Source organism: Felis catus, chromosome B2, assembly GCF_018350175.1.
Source record: "Felis catus isolate Fca126 chromosome B2, F.catus_Fca126_mat1.0, whole genome shotgun sequence".
NCBI classification, from domain to species: domain Eukaryota; kingdom Metazoa; phylum Chordata; class Mammalia; order Carnivora; family Felidae; genus Felis; species Felis catus.
Genome location: NC_058372.1, coordinates 110,905,030 through 110,925,861, shown reverse-complemented (window position 1 = coordinate 110,925,861; position 20,832 = coordinate 110,905,030). Strand labels below are relative to the sequence as shown.

At 35.3% G+C, this 20,832-nt stretch overlaps 1 protein-coding gene across 3 annotated transcripts in view; it reads left to right on the top strand.

The window, feature by feature from the left end:
- The window catches only part of TRDN (triadin), a 394,176-nt gene that overhangs the window by 45,403 nt on the left and 327,941 nt on the right, over positions 1-20,832 (top strand). For all 3 annotated transcript variants that reach the window (XM_023254312.2, XM_045057981.1, XM_045057980.1), the window contains exon 2: positions 1,439-1,648. In XM_023254312.2, coding sequence (XP_023110080.2) covers positions 1,439-1,648 — 210 coding nt within the window. The remainder of the gene's footprint in view (positions 1-1,438; positions 1,649-20,832) is intronic.

The window sequence follows — 20,832 nt, the reverse complement described above, 5'->3', positions numbered from 1 at the left end:
TAAATATATAAAAAGCTTATTGCTAGTAGTCAAAGAACTACAAATGAAGCAGAACTTTCCTCCTACGTGACTGAAAATAGTTTTAACACTGGTAATACCCAGTATTGTCAAAGATAAGAAAACAGAGACTGCTGGTATGTACATTTTCAAAAATATACTAATTTTCTGGGGTGCCTGGGTAGCTTAGTCGATTAAGCATTTGACTCTTGGTTTCAGTTCAGGTCATGATCCCATGGCTTCATGGGTTTGAGCCACTCATCGGGCTCTGTGCTGTCAGTGTGGAGCCTGCTTGGTATTCTCTCTCTTTCCCTCTCCCCCACCCCTCCCTGACTCATGCTGTCTCTCTCAAAATTAATAAATAAACTTCAAAAACAAACATACAAATTTTCAAATACATATGTATATTCTCAAAAGATATAAAAGTGAGAATACCGTTTGTACCAGAAATTCTAGGTTTAGGAAATTTTCTGAACATAAAAATTATGAATGTGTGCTAAGAAAACTTTTGCCATGTCCCAAGGTAGAAAACTTTTTGACTTAATTATGCATATCCACAAAATGACATGCCATGCAGCCACTTAAGTGATATTTTATGGAATACATACGGCAGGAGAACATGCCTATTATATATTGCCTACTGGAAAACAGGATGTGATGATGACTTTTCAAATCAAATACAGCATATTTATATATTTACATGTGTGTATAGAAAAGTAGGTGTAAACAGCACGATATGTTAACAGTTGCCTCTGAGTGGTGAGATCACAAATAATTATTTATTTATTTTCCTATTTTGTAAATATTTTTTGAATTTTCTCCCATAAACATGTAGATTTTGAAACCAGAAATAAAAAAGTTAATGCATATAACAAGATTTTCTCTTAAATCTTCTGTGACCCTTCACAAATAAAAATGAATGGCCTCAACAGAACAGCCACTTATACAATTAAGCCAGGATATCCAAAAAGGATTTTATCCATTTGTGCTACTTTATCATTGACTTTGCTCCCCCCCACCACCCAGAGGAGATATTTTTGCTTACATTCAGAACTGACATATGAACTTGAATAAAGGAAAAGGGTATTAAAAAACAACTTGACAAACGGATTGCCTTTGATGGTAGTGGATATAGAAGGTGGTAAGGGAGAAATAAACATGATTAAAGGTGAGGACAAAGTTTGTGGCTCCGATGGTATTATTTGCAGCGCTTAGGAAGTGGAAGAGTGCTAATCACAAGAGCATGTGGATTTCAGAGTGGAGCGTAAATACTGGGGTAGTGGGCAGGAGATGTGTCCCTGCCATTAAAGAGGTATGCTTTGCTAAATAGAAAATGGTACAGACAACTTAAATATACATCTATAATCTGTGGGGGTTTTTGGTTAGTAACATTTGACATAAAGTTCTAAATTGTAATTCTCCTTTCTGAATGTTTGATTAGGAAATGCGTCTACTACCACCACAGTGATAGACAGCAAAAATGGATCTGTGCCCAAATCCCCTGGGAAAGTTCTGAAGAGGACAGTCACAGAAGACATAGTGACAACATTCAGCTCCCCAGCAGCCTGGCTTCTGGTCATTGCTCTGATAATCACATGGTCAGCTGTTGCTGTTGTTATGTTTGACCTAGTGGATTACAAAAACTTTTCAGGTAAGAGTCATGAAATGTGGGTTTCAGATGAATAGAAACTATGTTCTCCCCCACTGTCTTTGTTTCTCTTCATCATGTCTTAGTGTAAGAAATAAAGCACCTCTCAAATGTGCTTGAATGTCAACTACTTCTAGTTTCTTTGTCACCATTTCCTTTGATCCTTCTTTGTCTATTGTTCAGTGATTTCAAATGAAATATATTTCCATATTTGTAATGCTGACCGAAAGCCAAACATTACAGTTCTATGAAGATAACTGATTAAAAAGTTTGGTGGAGATTTGGTTTGGGAAATGAGACTTTATCAATTTAAAACAGTACCAAACCAAGGAAAAAACTTTTGGACAAGTGGAAAATTGTGTGAAGCATTTTTAAGTCCCTCTACCATCTGGCTCCAAGCTTTCTTTCCAGACATTTTCTTTGCTCCTCCCATCAAAACATCCTATTTTGAGTTCCTGAAAATAAAGAGTGTTAAAAGGATTTTCTCATAATTACTTGTAATGAGATACTACATCTTGAGTGCCCATGTGTTCTTACGGATTTGGAGTAAAACAGGAATAACACATGTGAGGAAAGACAGATTTTCATTATGGTCTATTCAGTCTTTTAGAATACATTCTGTCTCTTTGTTCAAGGTATTTTGACACTTAAAAATTATATTTGTCTATTTCCACATCTGACATGCTCTATTGACTGTGAGTTCCTTGAGGGAGGGACTCAGTCGGCTATACAATAAATTTTAAATAAATAGATGAATGAATTCATGCATATCACTTTTGACCACAAGCAAAAACATTTCATTAAGCTCTTAATGTGCTCTTTCATATTTGCACCATTCACCCCCCAACCCCCACTTTCCATTTTCTTTCTCCAGCGGGAATAGAAATCAGTAGGAACCAGAAACTATAAATACTGTAAATTGCATTCTGTATAGTCAGGGATTCCCCTACTTCTTGCTATGGCATTTTACTCATTCAGCAATTATTTATCAAGAACCTACTATATGTGCCAGGCAATGGCTATGTTAAAAGAAATGTAAGTATAAATATTGCAAAGTCATAAAACTATCATTTGGGTTTATTTACATGGCAGTGTGCTTGAGATGATTTTTCCTGCAGTACCATTGATAGCTGCCCTAAAATGAGCATTATCTAATCGGTAGAGATAAGTCCTATGATGTCAATCAAAGAAAAACACTATTAATTCAGAACTGTGAACCTTTGCTTTAAATAAGCTATAATTTTGGTATATTGTATAATGTAGGCTCTTAAAAGAATATACAATTGAAATGCCTATAATATAAAATTATGACCTAGAATTTTAAGTGAAAAGCTTGGTTATACCACTCTAGGTAATTTCATTTCCCTTGAGCCTCTATCAACTGTGATATTTCATCTATTCTTTCCTTTTCTAGAATATCATTCACTTACATTTTGGAAACAAATATGGTCATAAAATACAGTTCCAATAGATATATCTTAAGAATTACATGTAAATTTCATATTTGTTAAGTTAATAATTTAATAAGTACACTACAGAAATTACTGTTGCAAGGAATTTGTTTTAAATTATTTTATAAAATGAGCAGCTACCTATAATTAGACTTTCAGATTAGATTACTTAAGTGTAAGACACAAAATCTATGGTAGAGTTTCCTTGGATTACTGTAATTAGGTGTTATGGATAATGCCTATGTTACTGGCATTTCATCTCACAGGGAAAAAAAAATAGCCTCTGTATTACTGCTACTTCATTTCTTCTTTCAAGGAGTGTTTATTAGGCACATCTTCTATATGAGGCCTCCTCTCCCCCATTTCCTGTATTTATTAGTGACCTAACCATCTATCCATTCCCCACAAAAAGAAGTCTGAAGTCATCTTTTAAATCTGCTGGACACCCGATCAATCACTATGCTGGATGCTGACTACTAACTCTCCTGTCTCATGAACTCCCTCCCTTCTCTTGGTTACCACGGTCTCCATTATCGCATTTCCGACCTTGATTCTCTGTTGAGGGGACAAACGCAATTTCTTCTTGTCTCCCTCACCCAGTATCTTCCTTTGACATTGCACCAAAGGTATCTTCATAAAACATAACTTCGGCAAAGTATTTCCTATTGCCCAAGTATAAACTCTTTGCCGTGAAATTCAAGTCCTTGGCCTACCTCTTTATTTTCATCTTGTAATTCAGGTCATGCAATCTATTTTCCAGCCATAGTTACTATTGTTCTTCCCTGCATTCTTTTCCTAGGACACATATATTCTCACTCTTCCCTGCTTCCGTTCATTCCATTCTCCTGCCTCCCAACCCCCAGTAGTGCAGAAATTGTAGTAAAGTGGTTAAAGATGTGAATTCTGGTGCTGGATTTCCCTAGGTCTTATAACTTCCTAGCTGTGTAATATTGGAAAAATCATTCAGCCTCTCTTTGCCTCAGTTTCCTCATCTATAAAGTGGGGTCTATAATAGTACCTGTGTAATTAAGTTGTTAAGAGAATTATATAAGTGAATATATTTGAAGTGCTTAAAACAAAACCTGCTTTATCACAAGCACTGTATTGATTAATATTACTAGTTGGTACCCATTCCTCCATTTTCTTGAAGGATGAATTCATGCTTAAGAGCTACTCCCTTTTTTGGTGAAACAGTCTCAGATTTCCTAAGAAAAAATCACTGTACTGTGCTTTCATTCCCTTACTACCTTATGGGCAACTGTATTAACAGCAGTTAGCACACTGTATTATAAATATATTTTTGCTTGTCTATCTAACTCAGAAACATAAACGTATCCAAGGAAGGGACTGTCATATTCATCCCTGTATGTGAGTGCCTGTCATATAGTAGATTTTCTGGTATCCATTTCCTAAAGGATACATAGTGTTGACATTTTGATTTTGAAACAATTTCTTACATTATGAAGAAAAAATACATCATACATTTTTTATTTCATCCAGTTTTTGAGCAACTCTAAAAATTAGTGAATACATTTAATAAAATCAGAATGAAAAAATAATAAAATATGTTTATAAGATGCAATGTTACTTGTCATATTTTATAATGGTCATCTATGCTATATAATAAATTACCTCAAAAATAAGTGGTTTAGAGATGCCTGGGTGGCTCATTTGGTTAAGCATCTGAGTTGGTTAATATCTGACTCTTGATTTCGTCTCAGGTAATGATCTCCTGGTTTGTGAATTCAAGCCCTGAGTTGGGCTCTGGGCTGACAGTGTGCAGCCTGCTTGGGATTCTCTCTCTCTCTCTCTCTCTCTCTCTCTCTCTCTCTCTCTCTCTCTCACTGCACCTCCTCTGCTCTCTCTCTCTCTTTCTCAAAAATAAATAAACTTAAAAACAATAAGTGGTTCAAAACAATAATAAACATTTATTATCTCAATCAGTTTCTGCAGGCCAGGAGTTTGGGAATGGCTTAGCTGGGTGGTTGTTGGCTTAGGGTATATTTTGAGTTTGCAATAAAGACATTGACTGGGGCTGCAGACATCTAAAGATTTTCTTGGATAGTGGAACCACTGGCAAGTTGTCGCACTCATTTTGCTGTCAGGTTAATGCTGATGTGTCTTCACGTCGTGGCAACTGACTGCCCTCAGATCCAAGAGAGAGCATGGCAGAAGCCACAAAGCCTCTTATGACCTAGACTTGAAAATCACATACCGTCATTTCTGCAAAGTCCTTTTGGTTACACACGTCAGCCCTATGTATTGTCCTAAGAGACTAACTACAAAATGGTATGAATACCAGCAGGCAACGATTGTTGGGGGCCAATTTGAAGGCTGGTTACCCCACACCCACTCTCAGAAAATTATATTGTCAGGCTATACATCTTTAGATAAATGCTTAGATATAAGGAAATGCCATCCAATACTCTAGCTGACAAAATGTTATTGTAATTACCACAGGTGCAAAGAGAAAGATGATGTATTGGGATGACTGTCATCACAAGACCACATCTAGGAAGATAAATAGTCTCTAATGAATTTGAAATAAATAAATAATCACAGAGTTAAAATTCTAAAGAAAAAATATATACATTCTTCAAATAAAAGTTCAAATACTTTTTGCTAATTAAAATTTGAATGTGCATTTTCTGAAACCAAAATAATATAAGTTCAAAGTCTGTATAATTACAGCATAAAACTTGTAACTCATAGTGACCATTAGTTGCATGAGATATATGCACTCATATTAAAATTTTTATTTCTTTTCTCCATTTAGTGAATTCTAGCCTGTCTTTTTAATGTAGATTATTCACAGAAAAAAATTGTTTTCTTTAATAAGAATGTCAAATGTAAATGGTATTCCTATGTTGCAATGCTATTTTTAATTGATACATTTCAAACATTTACTAAGGATTAATATTATGATGATGGGTCTTTTGTAATAGATAATGTTTTTGAAATTTGTATCATTAATGTTTAAAAAACAAGGCTGGTGATAAAAGAAAGCATATTGGAAATAACTGAAGGGCAGACAGGATAACTGTCTCTGGGCTCTGAATTACTCCCTGGCATTTTAGAAAAGTAAGTAAATGCTTTTAAGGCATTAAAAATTGTTCTTAGAGAAATGAAAATCTATTTTCATAAGCAAATACTATACTGCATTGAGAAGAATGATTCTCCTTTAGGCCAATCTTTGAAATTCCTTATTTTCTGAATTTGGTTTGATATACCCAAATAACGTACTGGTGAGGGATATGTGGAACTGACTTTTATGTGCCTCTTTCGGAAGACTTGAGTTCATTCTACAACTCTGTGACCTATAAGCTAACATGACTAGGAACTTATGTTTCCTTGTCTGTCAATGGAAATAGCACTTTTCTCTCTGGTCTGCAAAATGTGTGACTTTGCTTGCTCTTATCAAATGAGATAAATTGTAGGACATCAAAAAAGCAAACAAAAAACCAGATACTAGAAAGGATATTTCACCTACCCTTCATTTCTTCCTAAATATAAAGTCCTAATACTATCCAAAAATAATATGATGTATCTGTCACAGGTTTTGATCAGAGTAGAATCACTATGAGTGACACAGAACAGAAGGTTTAGTGTAAAGCTCATGCATTCATGGGAGCTGATCAGCAGTCTAGGTAAGGCTATTGCAATGTATCGGGCACTAGGTCATGAGTCAGTAGAGTGGAAGTTGGTATAGCAAAGGAAAAATATCTTGTTTAATGTAAGTTTTATGAGACACAAGAGCCTTCATAAAGAAAGGAAGACCTTAAGAAGTAGTTAAGCCTGAGCATTTTTATGCTAGGTTTGATGAAAAGTGGAAAGTGGTGGAAAAATGTGACAGGATAAAAAGAGTAGGAGCTAAGTGTCGTAAATTGAGGGAAACAGCAAGGGCTGTTCATTCACGTCACTCTGGGCATTTTGGAAATAAGGATATTCCCTTCCTCTGGGTTTAGGGAGGACACCTTTCTCATGAGAGTTTTATGGCCTGCTTCAGAGGAATATCAGCAAGTCCTTTTTGCACAATGTCATTTCTCAAATTCTTTCAGCTGAAAATATTTAATATGCCAAGGTGCCATATTTGGGGTAGCATGTCCTGAACCCTGTCATTGGAAAGGGCAGATGGAAATAGCATAGGGGAGACTGAGGACAAACTGGAACTGACAAGGACAAACTAGAGCCCTCATTTGACTTTGACCACCTCAAATTACGATGATGTGGGTGAGCTGCAAGATAAATTGGTGCCTTCCACTACGGAACTGCACAAGCGCCTGGCCAAGATTTGGAGATGCTGGAGGAGGCGGTCCAGGGGGAACTGAGAGCATGCTGCCGGCTGCTGCCACATGTCAAGGTCAGCCAGCATATCGGTGATAATGTGCTTGAGCTGCAACAGCACCTGCCCTACACCAACCTTCAGAAAATAAGCAATGGCTATTACTTCTTTTTTGCCTTCTAAAGCTCATGCAAATTTCTCTTGTGCCCAACTGTTACTTGGACCTTACACGTAAGGGAATTCTGGGAAGTGTCATTCCAATTTAGTGATTTAAGAGCATACAAAGCCACCACATAGGATGACTGTATAATTTATCATCCAAAACAGGACACTTGTGAGAGTGAAATGGAGAGCTGTTAATATTTGTCTCAGGGCAACAGACACAAACCAAGATGTCTGATCAGCCAGATATTATTCATCTTGCCTCTACTTTTCTTCCGGAAGATGAGAGTCTTCAGAAAAACAAAGATGGGGGTCTGGGAAGGGTTGGTTAGTGCAGGGCAACGTTACTTTCTTATTAATTGAGTCTAGAGGGTCACAAAGGCTGCTGGATGCCTGCCCCCAAGCTTCTGCAGACACAGCCAGCAAGTTCTTCCAGAAAACAGAGGAGTGCCCTGATGACTTGGTAACTCTTTCAGGATCAAAATTTGTGGGCTTTGGTTGAAATTCCTTACAAACTTGTTTGTGTTATTTATAAAGGGAACAATTTTCTCTCTAAACAATAAATGCAAAAAATAGGATTTCTAAAGAGATTATTGCAAACTTAGGCACTCTTGGATAATAATGATTTCCCTCTAGGTCAGAAGGTACAGGAATAAATTGTAGTAACTTGTGGCTTTTCTTGCCTAAGAACAAGGGTTATAATTTATTAGCATCCTCATCCATAAGAGGGAAAAATCATTCTATGGCTATACCCAGAGGTCTCAAAGAAGCGCATTTGGTAATTTTTGCATGCATTCCACATACTTATTTCAAAACAATTTTGTAAAAATTAGATAAAATAATCCATGTAAAACACACGTGCCTGGCACATACAAGGCACTCATTAAGCATAACTTGAATTTGAATCTTATTACTGGGAAGTAAGATCAGTAATCTGAGAAGAAAGCCAGCAAGGACATGATGGTAGGAAGCATCAATTTCTTATGAAAGTCTTGCAGACATCTCCTGATGTGCCTTTTAAATAGATTTTCTAATGAGGTGTGCCATTTATCTACTGCTCTTGGAAATTAATTTCCCTGATTTTTTTTTCCTGGCACTTAGCCCAGTTAAGCAGGTGCACTGTTTGTCAGGCTGTGAGTTTAGAGGAGTAAAATGATTCAGGGAAGACCCATAGCCAATCAGAATGTATAAATTTAACATTTAATAGTTATGTATATATGTATATTTATGTGTGTGCGTATAGAGATGTCTGTGTGACTGTCTGTATATGAATATGTTCTCACATTTTAGGAGACTTGAAAAACTGAGACAATTAAATGCAACATTTTAGACTTATCAGTTCTCATGTGCACTGACTTTTCAAGTATAGTTGGCATTTTGTGAGCTTCTGATTCTGATTCAAGTCTTATTTTGATTGCCACTTTTCTGTTCAATGTCCCAGGCCCGTTTGGTCCTCTTGGTCACTACATCTAAACGGACACATCTCATTACCCACATCCAGTCTGCTTATAAATACCTCAAGGAAGCAGAAATTTCCATAGTCCAATGTTTTCCAGATCCTAATCAAGGTGTGTTGATTTTTCATGAAATGAGGGAAAAGATAAAGCAAAATTTATTTGTTTTAAAGAAGGGTCCTTAATTTCATTGTTCCTACATTTTTGGACTTAAAATTCTCTTTCAAAATGATGATAATAACAGACATTATTCCTGTCACTGTTTTTAAATGGCATTCTTCTATAAAATAAAAGGTTGGCAATTTAATGTTGGGTTCCAGGTTTTCGCTGGTGGTGAATTTCAAGGTAAAAAAAAATCTAAAAGTTTGATACCAGTGCTCTATACCACTCATTTGAACCTTACCAAACGAGGCTTTATGTTAGATTTATTATAAATTTACCCATATAGATGGATATAATTACGAATCATACCATCTGTTAATATTCACCTTTTTGATGAATTCACTATTATGCATCTTTCAGTGCTCTGATTAAATTCACTTTCTTAGAAAAACCTTTCCTGAACTTTCAATGTAAATCAAGTGACTTTATCATAATTCCTCATTATATTATTTACTCTTCACTCATAGTGTATATTTGCAATTTACATATTATATATTTAATTGGGTGTGATTATTTACTTAAAATCTCTCTTCTCCATTGAGCTGTTAGGTTTGTAAAGAAATGGCTTTATTTCATTTAATTTTTCAAGTGCTTAGAAGTGCACAAAGTATGAATGCAATAAATATTTGAATTAATGTTGAGGTGAAAGAATGAATGAATAAATAAGTAAATAAATAATGGAAAAGGTAGTAGCATTTTTTATACTCTGAATGCTGAGTAATGAGCATAGTATTTCTTCATGAAATATTAGTTTATGATGATTCTGATAATATTAGTATTCACAATTAAAATATTTTGTAAACCTCTATTTCCTTGATTGGACTTTAAGCATCTAAAAGGCAAGGATTGTCTTATTCATCTTAATAATACTGTTGCCCTGTCTACTGACTGACACATATTGTTCAATAAAATTTGTGTGATCTAAACAGAAGTTATTTGCTAAGCATATCTGCCAAGCAAACAAAGAAACTTAAAAACAGAAAAAAATAAACAAAGGAACAAAACAATAATAACAAAAGAACACATGGACTTCAAGACCAGAACCACAGTAGCTGAATGCAGGCTCTGGGGGCTAGAATTTTGGATTCGAATCCTGACTCTACCGATCAGTAGCTGTGCAATCTTGGGAAATTTACTTCTCTGTGCCTGTTTCATTCTCCATAGGTAATAATAGTACCGATTCATATGGTTCTGTGAACACTGAATAAGTTAATACATACAAAACACTTGGAATTTTGAATGGCACACATAGTTAGATAAGTTGTAGTTAGTATCATTTTAATTTATTCTTCATGACCTTAAGCATATTTCAATGTTTCAAAAAGATGAATAGGCGTATTTCAAAAAGACGAATTGACTACTTGATTTCCAATTTTTAAATATCATGTGAATATACATAGATTCCAGCAATTACACTAAAGAAATCCGATGATTTAAGCACTCTATTTTATTTTAACATTGAGTAAATGTTCTAGTCATTCTGAAATGGTTTGTTACTCTTATATGACATAGTAAGCACATAATTCATGGCACTACATACTACATTTTAATGTGGTAAAAAGAACTTCAAAATTATTTACTCAGCTAACACTGAGCAATAGAATAGCTAAAGAGACTACATAATACAGTTGAGAGTTTCCAAAACTAAACCTTGACTGACCAAACGCATGTTTATGAAGTAATTATTCCAGATATGCTAATTGCTGTATTAATCCCAAATCTAATAACTCTCTTCTCCACTGGTCTGTTAAGTTTGTAATATAATGATCCAAGTAAGCCATCCAATTGGAGTACTGTGACATTTCAACTATTCTTATGCTACCAGCAAATTAATGCCACTGAATGTTAGCTTGGAAACAAATCTTTGGAAATCTGTAAATCTGCAGAAAACTTGGTTTTCCATTATTTATTAATATTGTAGCATTAGAACTGTGTTGATATTTAAGATATGATTTTTTTAAATGAAGAAAGCAAATTAGTATTTCAATTAATATAATAATATCCACACCATGCTCATTAATAAAAGTATAATAAGATTCTTTTATTTTATTTACGTACTTGACATGGGCAAATGAAGCCAGAAGTTGCTTGCAATTTTGTTTCAGAATATAAAATGTCCTTTATTTGACATGGGTCTATCTCTAGTAGGCTGGAAATATTCCAGGCTTCAACATTTGCAACACAATTTTGCCAGCAAAAAATTGGTTGATTGGGGTCATATTGGAAAAGAGAGGTGAAATGTACATCTATTTGCATTCACTAATTTTCCTTATTGCATCAAAAAGTTACAGTTGAAGAATAGCAAAAAATAACTTGGAAAAATTTCTATGAAACTATTAAATATTGAAATAGCCATGTAATTTCAACTAAAGTTGCTTGTCTTTAATTTCATTAGGGTTGCATAGAAGTGCAGGTTTCTAAAATACTGAAGTCAGTTAATAGTAAAGATGAGTATGGGAAATTTTGAATTGAGAAAATGTTAAAAAGCAGAAGGAAAATGCCCATGCCTCAGATGTTGAATGGCAAGGATTGGAACTACACTATGACTATTCAAATGTAGATTAGAAAAGTGACAGTCATTTCCTTGTGCAGTCAATAAAACAATTAGCTCACCAAAAGTGCTTTTAAATCAGGTTTTTCTTTGGTTTAAAAGCATCTAACTATCCAACATCTGCAAGTATTTTATTTTTTCAAAATTGTGAATCACATGAGTTTTATCTTTTAGAATCTTATGTACTTCGAAAGCTTTGTGTCTGCCCTTTATTATTTTATTTTAGTTTTTACATGATTCCCACTAAACAAGAGAAGTCCTGATCATTGTAATCTATGGGTAGTATCCAGAGATCCTAGGGAGAGGAGAGAGGAAGAAAGGGAAACCATTATGAGACAGAGAGGAAGAGAAAAGAAGAATAGAGAGAGAAAATGACAATGGTTTGGGAAAATATATTTATCTGGGATCTTGAAAGATAAACTGAGGTACATTCAAAATTTTAAGAATGAGAAAAAATCAGTTTGAATGAGGCAGCACCACACAAAAAGTGGTTATAAGAGCTGCACGTGCAGGAGTTAGGGGAAAGACTTTTCTAGAGAGGAGATGGAAGCAAAACAAGGAAATTATTTGATTGGCTACAGCTAAGCATTTGCCTTGTTTGGGAAAGGCTAGTTGGCTGTTATTGGTTGTTCGTTTTTATTTCTTAACTTTGGGGCATTTATAGGCTTAGGTTTTGGTTGGCTGCTAAAACATTAGAACCACTTCAGTCTAATGTCCTCCTTGTTTAATTAATTCAATAGGGAAGTACAAGTTATTGCTGCAAAAAGATTTGGCTTTTATTTTTTTATTTATTTAAAAAAAAATTTTAATGTTTATTTATTTTTGAGACAGAGAGAGACAGAGCATGAATGGGGGAGGGTCAGAGAGAGAGGGAGATACAGAATCCGAAGCAGGCTCCAGGCTCTGAGCTGTCAGCACAGAGCCTGATGCGGGGCTCGAACTCACGGACCATGAGATCATGACCTGAGCCGAAGTCGGCCGCTTAACCGACTGAGCCACCCAGGCGCCCCAAGATTTGGCTTTTAAAAAGGGCTCATTACTTTTAAGGGAACGTGTGTGCTTGGGTGTGTAGGAGAGGGAAGAGCTTCATGAAGATGTGTTTTCAATGTTGGTACATCTAAGTGTTGCTAGATGCAAATGCCATCTCCTTCCTGTATCTTCAAAACCTCCCCCTCTATTCCCTCCTTTTCCATGGGTGTTTATGGGTTTTCCAACTTGGGAAAACAAATTTCCCTCACTTTCAATATGCCTATTTAGATACAACCCTTTTTGTTTCTGTCTCTTTAGCCAAACCCCTCCATTAAGAAATGTTCTGACACTATTCTAACACTGTGCTGAAATGTCTTAAATACATACTTGACTTCTTAATGAATACATTAAGTTTATTAAAATAAACAAACTCATCTTAAGCATGAACAAATTGCACACTAAACATCTTCATCTTGGTTAAACTTTCAGCCTTAGAACTGTTGGCAGCCATTGTCTTGTTAAAACCTTATCTTATGACATTTGTAACTCTCTTCTTCATCATCATTGGCTTCTTGTCCCCGTTGGACAATATCACCTTGTTCCATTGCTTCGGTTTTAATGACTTTGCATTACCCAAAAAGTGATAAGCAAACTGTCATCATGTTTAGCCTACTTATCTTTAATATGTGGTTCTCAAGCTAATAATAGAATCAATCTTCTAAAATGACTAAATAGTAAGATTTAGAGGAAAAAAAGCAGTGACACAATTCTAAATAATCAAAGCATGTAAGATGAGTTTTAAGACAATGACTTAAATGACTCCACCATGGGAGTCAGTAAAACTATTTTTATTTTGAAGGAAAAATTAATCTTATAAACATTTTCATTTTCCCTGTTCTTAACCTCATTCTCTCTCCAATTTTTCTAATGCATAAGGATATTCAGTTGGATCAGCAAACCCAAGATTCCTAACTGAGCTAGTTTATATATCTTTCCAGGCTTGCCTCTTATATTCTAAATCCAGTTCATTTTCCAAATTTTTAAGTCAGAAACATGGTACTCCTTGTGAGATTCCCCTTTCCCCACCATCCATAAACACTCAACTATCAAAAATAACTCATGTAATTTTTAAAAATCTCTTGGTTCTGTTCTCTACTCTGTGCCTTATCTCAACAACCCCTGTCTTAGTTTCCCCAAGATCGTTGAACTAGCCATGTATTTTCTTTTTGCCTATAATCTTGCCTTTTTTCTCCTTTTCATTCTGAGGCCAGAATGAAAATTGCAAATCTTTTAAATTATTCTTCCCCTATTTCAAATTTTAGATGTCTTTCTTTAAAATATAAGTATGCATGTTGTTCTGATACCTTGGCGCTCACCTTGTTGCCATGGGACAACAGCTGCTCCTATAACAACTCCAGCTCCTGACAGATCCTGCTTCAGCTTCGTCCACTCCTCACCTAGGTACATATTTAGCATGATGAGGGCAACAGCTTCTTCTCTTTGGAGAGGGAGGTTTGGAGGTCATAGGATTGATGCAATTTCTACTTTGTTCTCATGAATTTTATCCCATCCTTTGTAGGCTGCGAATTTCCTTACTCCCTCTACTTTATGTCCATATTTTCATCCCAAGTGACTCTTCTGCCTTCAGATCCCAACTCCATCTGCATAAGTAAAGACCTCTCCTAGCGAGGTTAGTATTAGAAGTACCAAGGGAATTTCATGATTCCAATTTTTCATTTCATAATTTTTGAGAAGTGTTCATCGATGATAAGGATAACAAGTTCAAAGGAATTTCAACCTCTGTATATTGTCTCTACATTAAAAATCTAGTTTGAAGAAAATTACTCAGAGAAACTTAGTTCTGAAGTTGCATCATTTATGTAATTCAAGGAAGGTGATTATACAACTTTTTAAACATCCTAATTTTAAAATCTATATTATTGAGTCTGGCATTATCAAGGTTATCACCCATTTGTGAAAACACACGTTTAACTAGAGCAAAATGAAGTTTCATCATGTTCTTTTTTTTTAAAAAAAAACCCCTTTTTTAATGTTTATTTATTTTTTGAGAGAGAGAGTGCACAAGCAGGGAAGGGACAGAGAGGGAGACACATAATCTGAAGCAGGCTCCAGGCTCTGAGCTGTGGACACAGAGCCTGATGCGAGACTCGGACCCACGAACTATAAGATCGTGACCTGTGCTGCAGTCGGGCGCTCAACCGACTGGGCCACCCAGGATCCCCTTCATATTCTTTTCTTTATAGACATATCTGAGAGATGCTTTATAGAAATATCTTGTACTTGATAACTTAATTATCCAGTCTTAATGGGCTGTCCTAATATTTATATTTCTTGCTAAATCACAAAGTGTTAATTAAATAAATACAAAAATTATTGTAACCTCCATATTCGATTTCAAAGAAATTTTGCGATATAGCTTGAATTCCACATTTTTGTCCATACAAGGATCCTTGAAATGATATTATATACTATAACTAAAGCTATCCAATGCAGAGTTTATTCTATTGCAGCTGAATTTAATTTTCATTGGCCTCCACATCTCCATATTATTATTATTTTTGCCTTTGCTTCTCCCACCTCTATTATTTAGTCGGGTTCACTACAATTAGCCCTTTAGGGGAAATCCACTACTATATATGGATTTAAAAAGAAGATATTAAGAAATGAGCCTCTCTCAAAATATTTCTTGTTTGAAAAAAGCTATTTAAAAAAAAAACTATTTTAGGACTACAAATTATCACTATTCCGTTTACAATAAATGTGCTTCTCGGATACCAAAATAACACGTGTTGTTTCTGGAACTGAAGCAATCTTACAAAAATATAGCTGTCCTCCAGGAATTTTTCAAGAGAAAATAATGGGAAGATTTGGAATTCCAGTTAGTGTGCCTTTTGCAAACTTCCATTGGCAGGATATAAATACACCTCAGAAATTCACTATGGAGGAATAAAGGCACTGTGTCAAACACTTCTTGAATTCTTGACTTTCTTGGATGTCCTTCCTTTCTTATTTTCCTCATATTGGCTTTACTTTCAATTGGAAATGAAATACAGAATAAGGAAACAATAAACTTATGGGATAAAAAAGGCATATAAATAAGTATAGGAGATTGAAATCCCCTCCATTGAGATGATAAAAATTAAAGATGGGAATCCTGACATCATTGAGTTCCACCACGTTTGTTCAAGATAAATGGTCCAACCCATGAGAAATTGTTTGAAAGTTACTTCAGACTGACCCTAAAATGCTTTAAAGTATGATATCTTGAGTAAACATCGCTTTGATGAAGACACCAACCTTAATAGTGGATATAAAAGCACATATTGTTGTTTGTTACTTCTTAAGTATCTGTACTTAGTGTTGTCCATGCTGGAAACTCCAGGGCCTGAAGACTCAGAGGCTCTTAAGTTCACTGTGAGTACTTTTCAAATGTGCTCTGGTTAAAAATAAACTAAATTAAATCAGTATTTCAACCTTATATCCTTAGGAAATTGTTGACTATTATAAATGATGCCAAACCTCAAATCCAAAATGTTTTATAATAATTTGCATTCTCTCAGTTTTCATTTCTGTATATAAGAAACTTATGAACACAGTGGTGACACCCATTGCTTTTTGCTCACACTGACACAGCAGGAATATATTTTTTTTATCTTTTTGCTTGTTTTTCCTACTTATTTTTCCCTTCTTCCTATCCTTGGGGATGGCATGGGAATGGGAAAATACATTTGAAGCTCTGTTTGGCACTGCTTAAGTTCTAGGGAATTATGTTTACCTTGAACAAAGGCTAAGTAATTTCACCGTACTTTAAGCAAGAATTGTCATGTAACTCAGAGCATATTAAATGATCCATAATTTGCTAATATTTTTCTTCATCAAATTTTCACCAACAGAAACAAAAGTATTCTAGGACTTATCTGCAACAAGAATGGAAAAACCAGTCACTTAAAATTATAAATTTTTTAGGTCTGGATAATTACCACTATATATTTCCAGACAGAATTCCTCACATATCAGAATTAGAAACACCTGTGTAGCAAACCCATAAATGACAGCACTATGTCGATTATATTACACATAAGATACTGTATACAGTAAGTCCTAAATAATTGTCTTGAAAGAAGTCTCTCTATTTCCTAGTCAATTTCATTTGGGTACTAGTATGTGCAAGGTACACTCATCAACATACATACAATTTGATTTTTTCCTAATTGGGGTAGCATTTGTGCCACTTTTAAAAGACCTTACCTCAGTTTGGATCCAAATATTTAGATGTGAATATTTTCTTGGAGGTAAGGGACAATCACTAGTTCTTTCACAAGTCCTGATAAAAGCAGTGTTTGGTTTTCAAAGACCCTGCCAAGGTTGCCTGTGAGGATGTAATGACTAAATGATCACAAAACAAAATTTATAACAGCCTGCATTCGTGGAGCACCACCATATGTTTGAGTTAAATGGCTCTGAAAATTGAATTAATAATTACCTAACATTTACTATATCCTTTACTCTGCTTTAGGCACTTGATACTAAGGAGTTTATGTACAATGAGTTTGAGCAAAGTTCAGTAAGCACCATCTGGTGTGGGCAGAGACTCAAGGCAAAAGGGTCAGAAGATGCCTGGGATTTCGGTTCAATCACCATCCTGTGGAATGGTTCAGACAGATGCAGATGGGCAAAACTATCCCACCTCTGAGTTGTTCTTGCCTTTGATAAGATATGCATGAGGGCAGCCTTAGCGCTGGTGGAGGGGGAGGGTAATTCATCTGGGAATGAATTCCATACAGTCAGAATTTAGGATCCAGACATCCAAGGGGATACTGGAAATGACTGTGGTGCAGCATTTGGAGACCTTAATGGAAGCTGAGATCACACACAGAGCTTCCTGGTAAGGGGAAGAGAAGCTGCTGCCCTAGCTAGCAAACTGGAAAGAACCTCTGGTTCATTCAAGATAAAAGGCAATCTTGCTTTTTTTCTCCACCTTGGCATCTATTAATTCACAGGCACCGTACTGTGTGCTTCAAATGTATTATCCCATGTAATAATTGTAACAACCTTGTGAGGCAAGTATTATTACTCTTATTGTCATTTTATAGTTCAGCATGCTGAAGCACAGAAAAAAATTTGTGTCCCCAATATAGAATACTGTTTGCCAGAACCAGGTATACTATAGAAAACAGGCATGAAGGGGTGACTTTAGAACTGTGACTTCGGAAAAGCATAGGCTTCGGTGAATTTTGTAGACATAGCAAAAGTTAATCTTCTCACCATTATATAGCTATCCAGGGGCGAACATCAGGACTAGCATGGGATCAGTGAAACACTCACCTTGGCTGTAAAGTGGAAGGGCTCCAAAAACCTCAGTAACTAAGATGCATGATATTTTAATGTAATAATTAAAAAATTTAAATTAATGCAAAAATCTGTGATGAACAAAATATCGAAAATTTACATAAAGACAGGATTATTCTGACTGATTTTCTCTTCTGTCTCTGACTTTAATATGGCCTGGCATGGCAACAGGAGGGAGGCCTGAACTTGAATGCTGTCAGTCTGAGCTCAGAACACAAGCTTGTAATCGTTATTGGCTAATGTTTGTCAGGATTTGGAAGACAAGGAAGAGTAAAATATAACTTAAAGAATGTAAGACTGATGATCAAGGATAATGGCAAAATTATGGAGCTGGTTCTTCAGGAGGAAAACAGAAAATGAGTAATTTAATTTCCCGTGTAGGTTCCCACTTAGAAACTTAAGTAGCTGGATAGTTTGGCTTCAAAGACAGAGGACCAACAAAAATCTTATTTAACTTTAAACTTTTCTTTGCCTCTCTTGCCTCTCTTGGTACTCTTTTATCAGTGCCAAGAATCCAATTACTGATCATAAGGAGCCTAGAGCAGTTTCCCTGCACCTGGTGGTATATATTTTTTTTTTTTAAATATAAGATACAATTAAGAGTGACTTGAACACTGAGAAACATTTCTTATCTCACATAACAGAAGCTCTGGAAGTAGGGCGATTATTCCAAGATTGGATAATTCAATGCCTCACCAATGTCATATGGACACAAGTTTTTTCATTTTTAACCTTTGCCTTCCTCAGTGAATCAGCTACTGTCTTCATGGTTATAAGGTGGTTACAGCAGCCCTGGGCTTTATGTTCCCATGCACCAAAGTCCTTGTTTCTCCTTTTAACAGCAAGAAAACCTCCTCCCAGAATATCTCATCTAATATCTGACTCCAGAACCAATGGTGAATTCGTATTTTTGTTTGTTGATAACAGTATAGCATAGGTAAGAGTCATACTTTGGAGGGTGCAAAATCAGCCTCCATCACAATAACTATGTAACCTTAGGCATCTCATTTACATTCTCTGTACCTCAGTTTTCTTATTTAAAATATATAATATAGCTACATCATTGGGTTATTGAAAAAAATGTGGGTTAATATACATTTAGTTCTTAGAGTGGTATCTTGTGGGTAAAATACACTCTATTTAAACTGCTAGCTACTATTATTTTTATGATGACTCTCAATGTAATATATTTAATTTAACTCATGGAAACATGAGAGTTAAGAAAATGTACTAAAAAATCAATAAAAGGTTCAGTTGCATTGTATAATATTATTCCCATGATATAATTTGGATGTGATGTCTGAAAAAGGGAGTAAGAATCACCTTGAGGACTACTGTCTTATTTAAGATATACCTATAATCTGTATCTGTATGCATATCTATATCTATGTTTTTAAAGTTGTTGTTCACATAGCTAAAATCAGAGGCTGATCTTAAGTCAGCAACATTGACTTCATGAAAACATCCTGATTTCACTATTTTAGAAGCAGGCAATATACATGTCTGCAGAGTATATATAGTGCATTTAGGCATAAGGATAATTAAACTGATATCTATTTTGTTGGATTTTATTGTTAAGTTCCTATGTGAACATTTAGAAAGAAGGGAAATGGGGAAATGGTCTCAATCTATTCAGATAATAAAAATCCCATTTGCAGTATTCTTCCTTTAGATATAAAATATACTAGTGCTAAAATATACATTTAATGGTGCCATTACAATCCAGTTCCTTACATATAATTCTTTAAAATTTTTCAATTGCAATTATAAAATTCCATTTCATTTCCTTTCTCTAAGGTTTAATCTTACCATTCAGACTACCATATCTTGCTCACACGAAACTCTCCAGAATGCAGTAAAATAAGGTCCAAAGAGTAAAGTTACACCGTCACTGAATCATGGAGATAAGTTTTTCTGAAACCAACATTTTGTAACTTGGCCTCCTTGAATGAGCTGTGAATCCCCTGAAATAGAACATATAAAAGTTTCCCAGAATTCCCTTCTATTGTATCACTTTCCCCCTTTCTAGTATATGTACTGCCTGAGTGAGCACACACTTTTCCCCTTTCTGTGGGATCTTCCCCATCAGCATAAAATGGAATATTCTTCCCATTTTAAACAATGTTAACAACAGAAAACCCACTATGATACTAGTTCTCTTTAAGCATTGCCCAAACTCTTGTCATTTACTTTCAATAAAATGTACTTACCACCTTTACATTATTCCCATTTGGTCGTGAATGCATTCCACTAAACCAGCCCTTTAAAGGTCACCAATGACATCCTCCTCATTAAATCTAAAAGTCTATTCTCATTAAATTTCAAGGTCTATTCTCAGTCTTCATTTTACCTGACCTATCAGCAACTTTTGCCTGTTGATCACTGTATCCTCCACAAGACAATTTCCTCACTTGACATCTAGGACGTTATGCTCTCTTTTTTTCTGCTTCTTTCTTTCTCTCTCCGGATATATGTGTCAATATCTCTGTCTCTGTCTTTCTCATCTCTCCTTGTCATAATCAATTGCTGTTGTTTTTCTGACTGATCTCTCTGTCTTCTAAATGTGGGAGTGCTCCTGGGTCCACTCCCTTGGTGATTTCGTTCAGTATCATGATTTTGAATACCTCTGCTGAACTCCCAAATTTCTATCTTCAGCTAGGACTTCTCTTTTGTAGGTCATATTGAGTTGTAAAAATGTCTACATCTGCACATAGATATTTAATAGGCAACTAGAGTATGATGAATCTAAAACTCAGGTACTTGTATACCACCCCTACAAAGCCCTG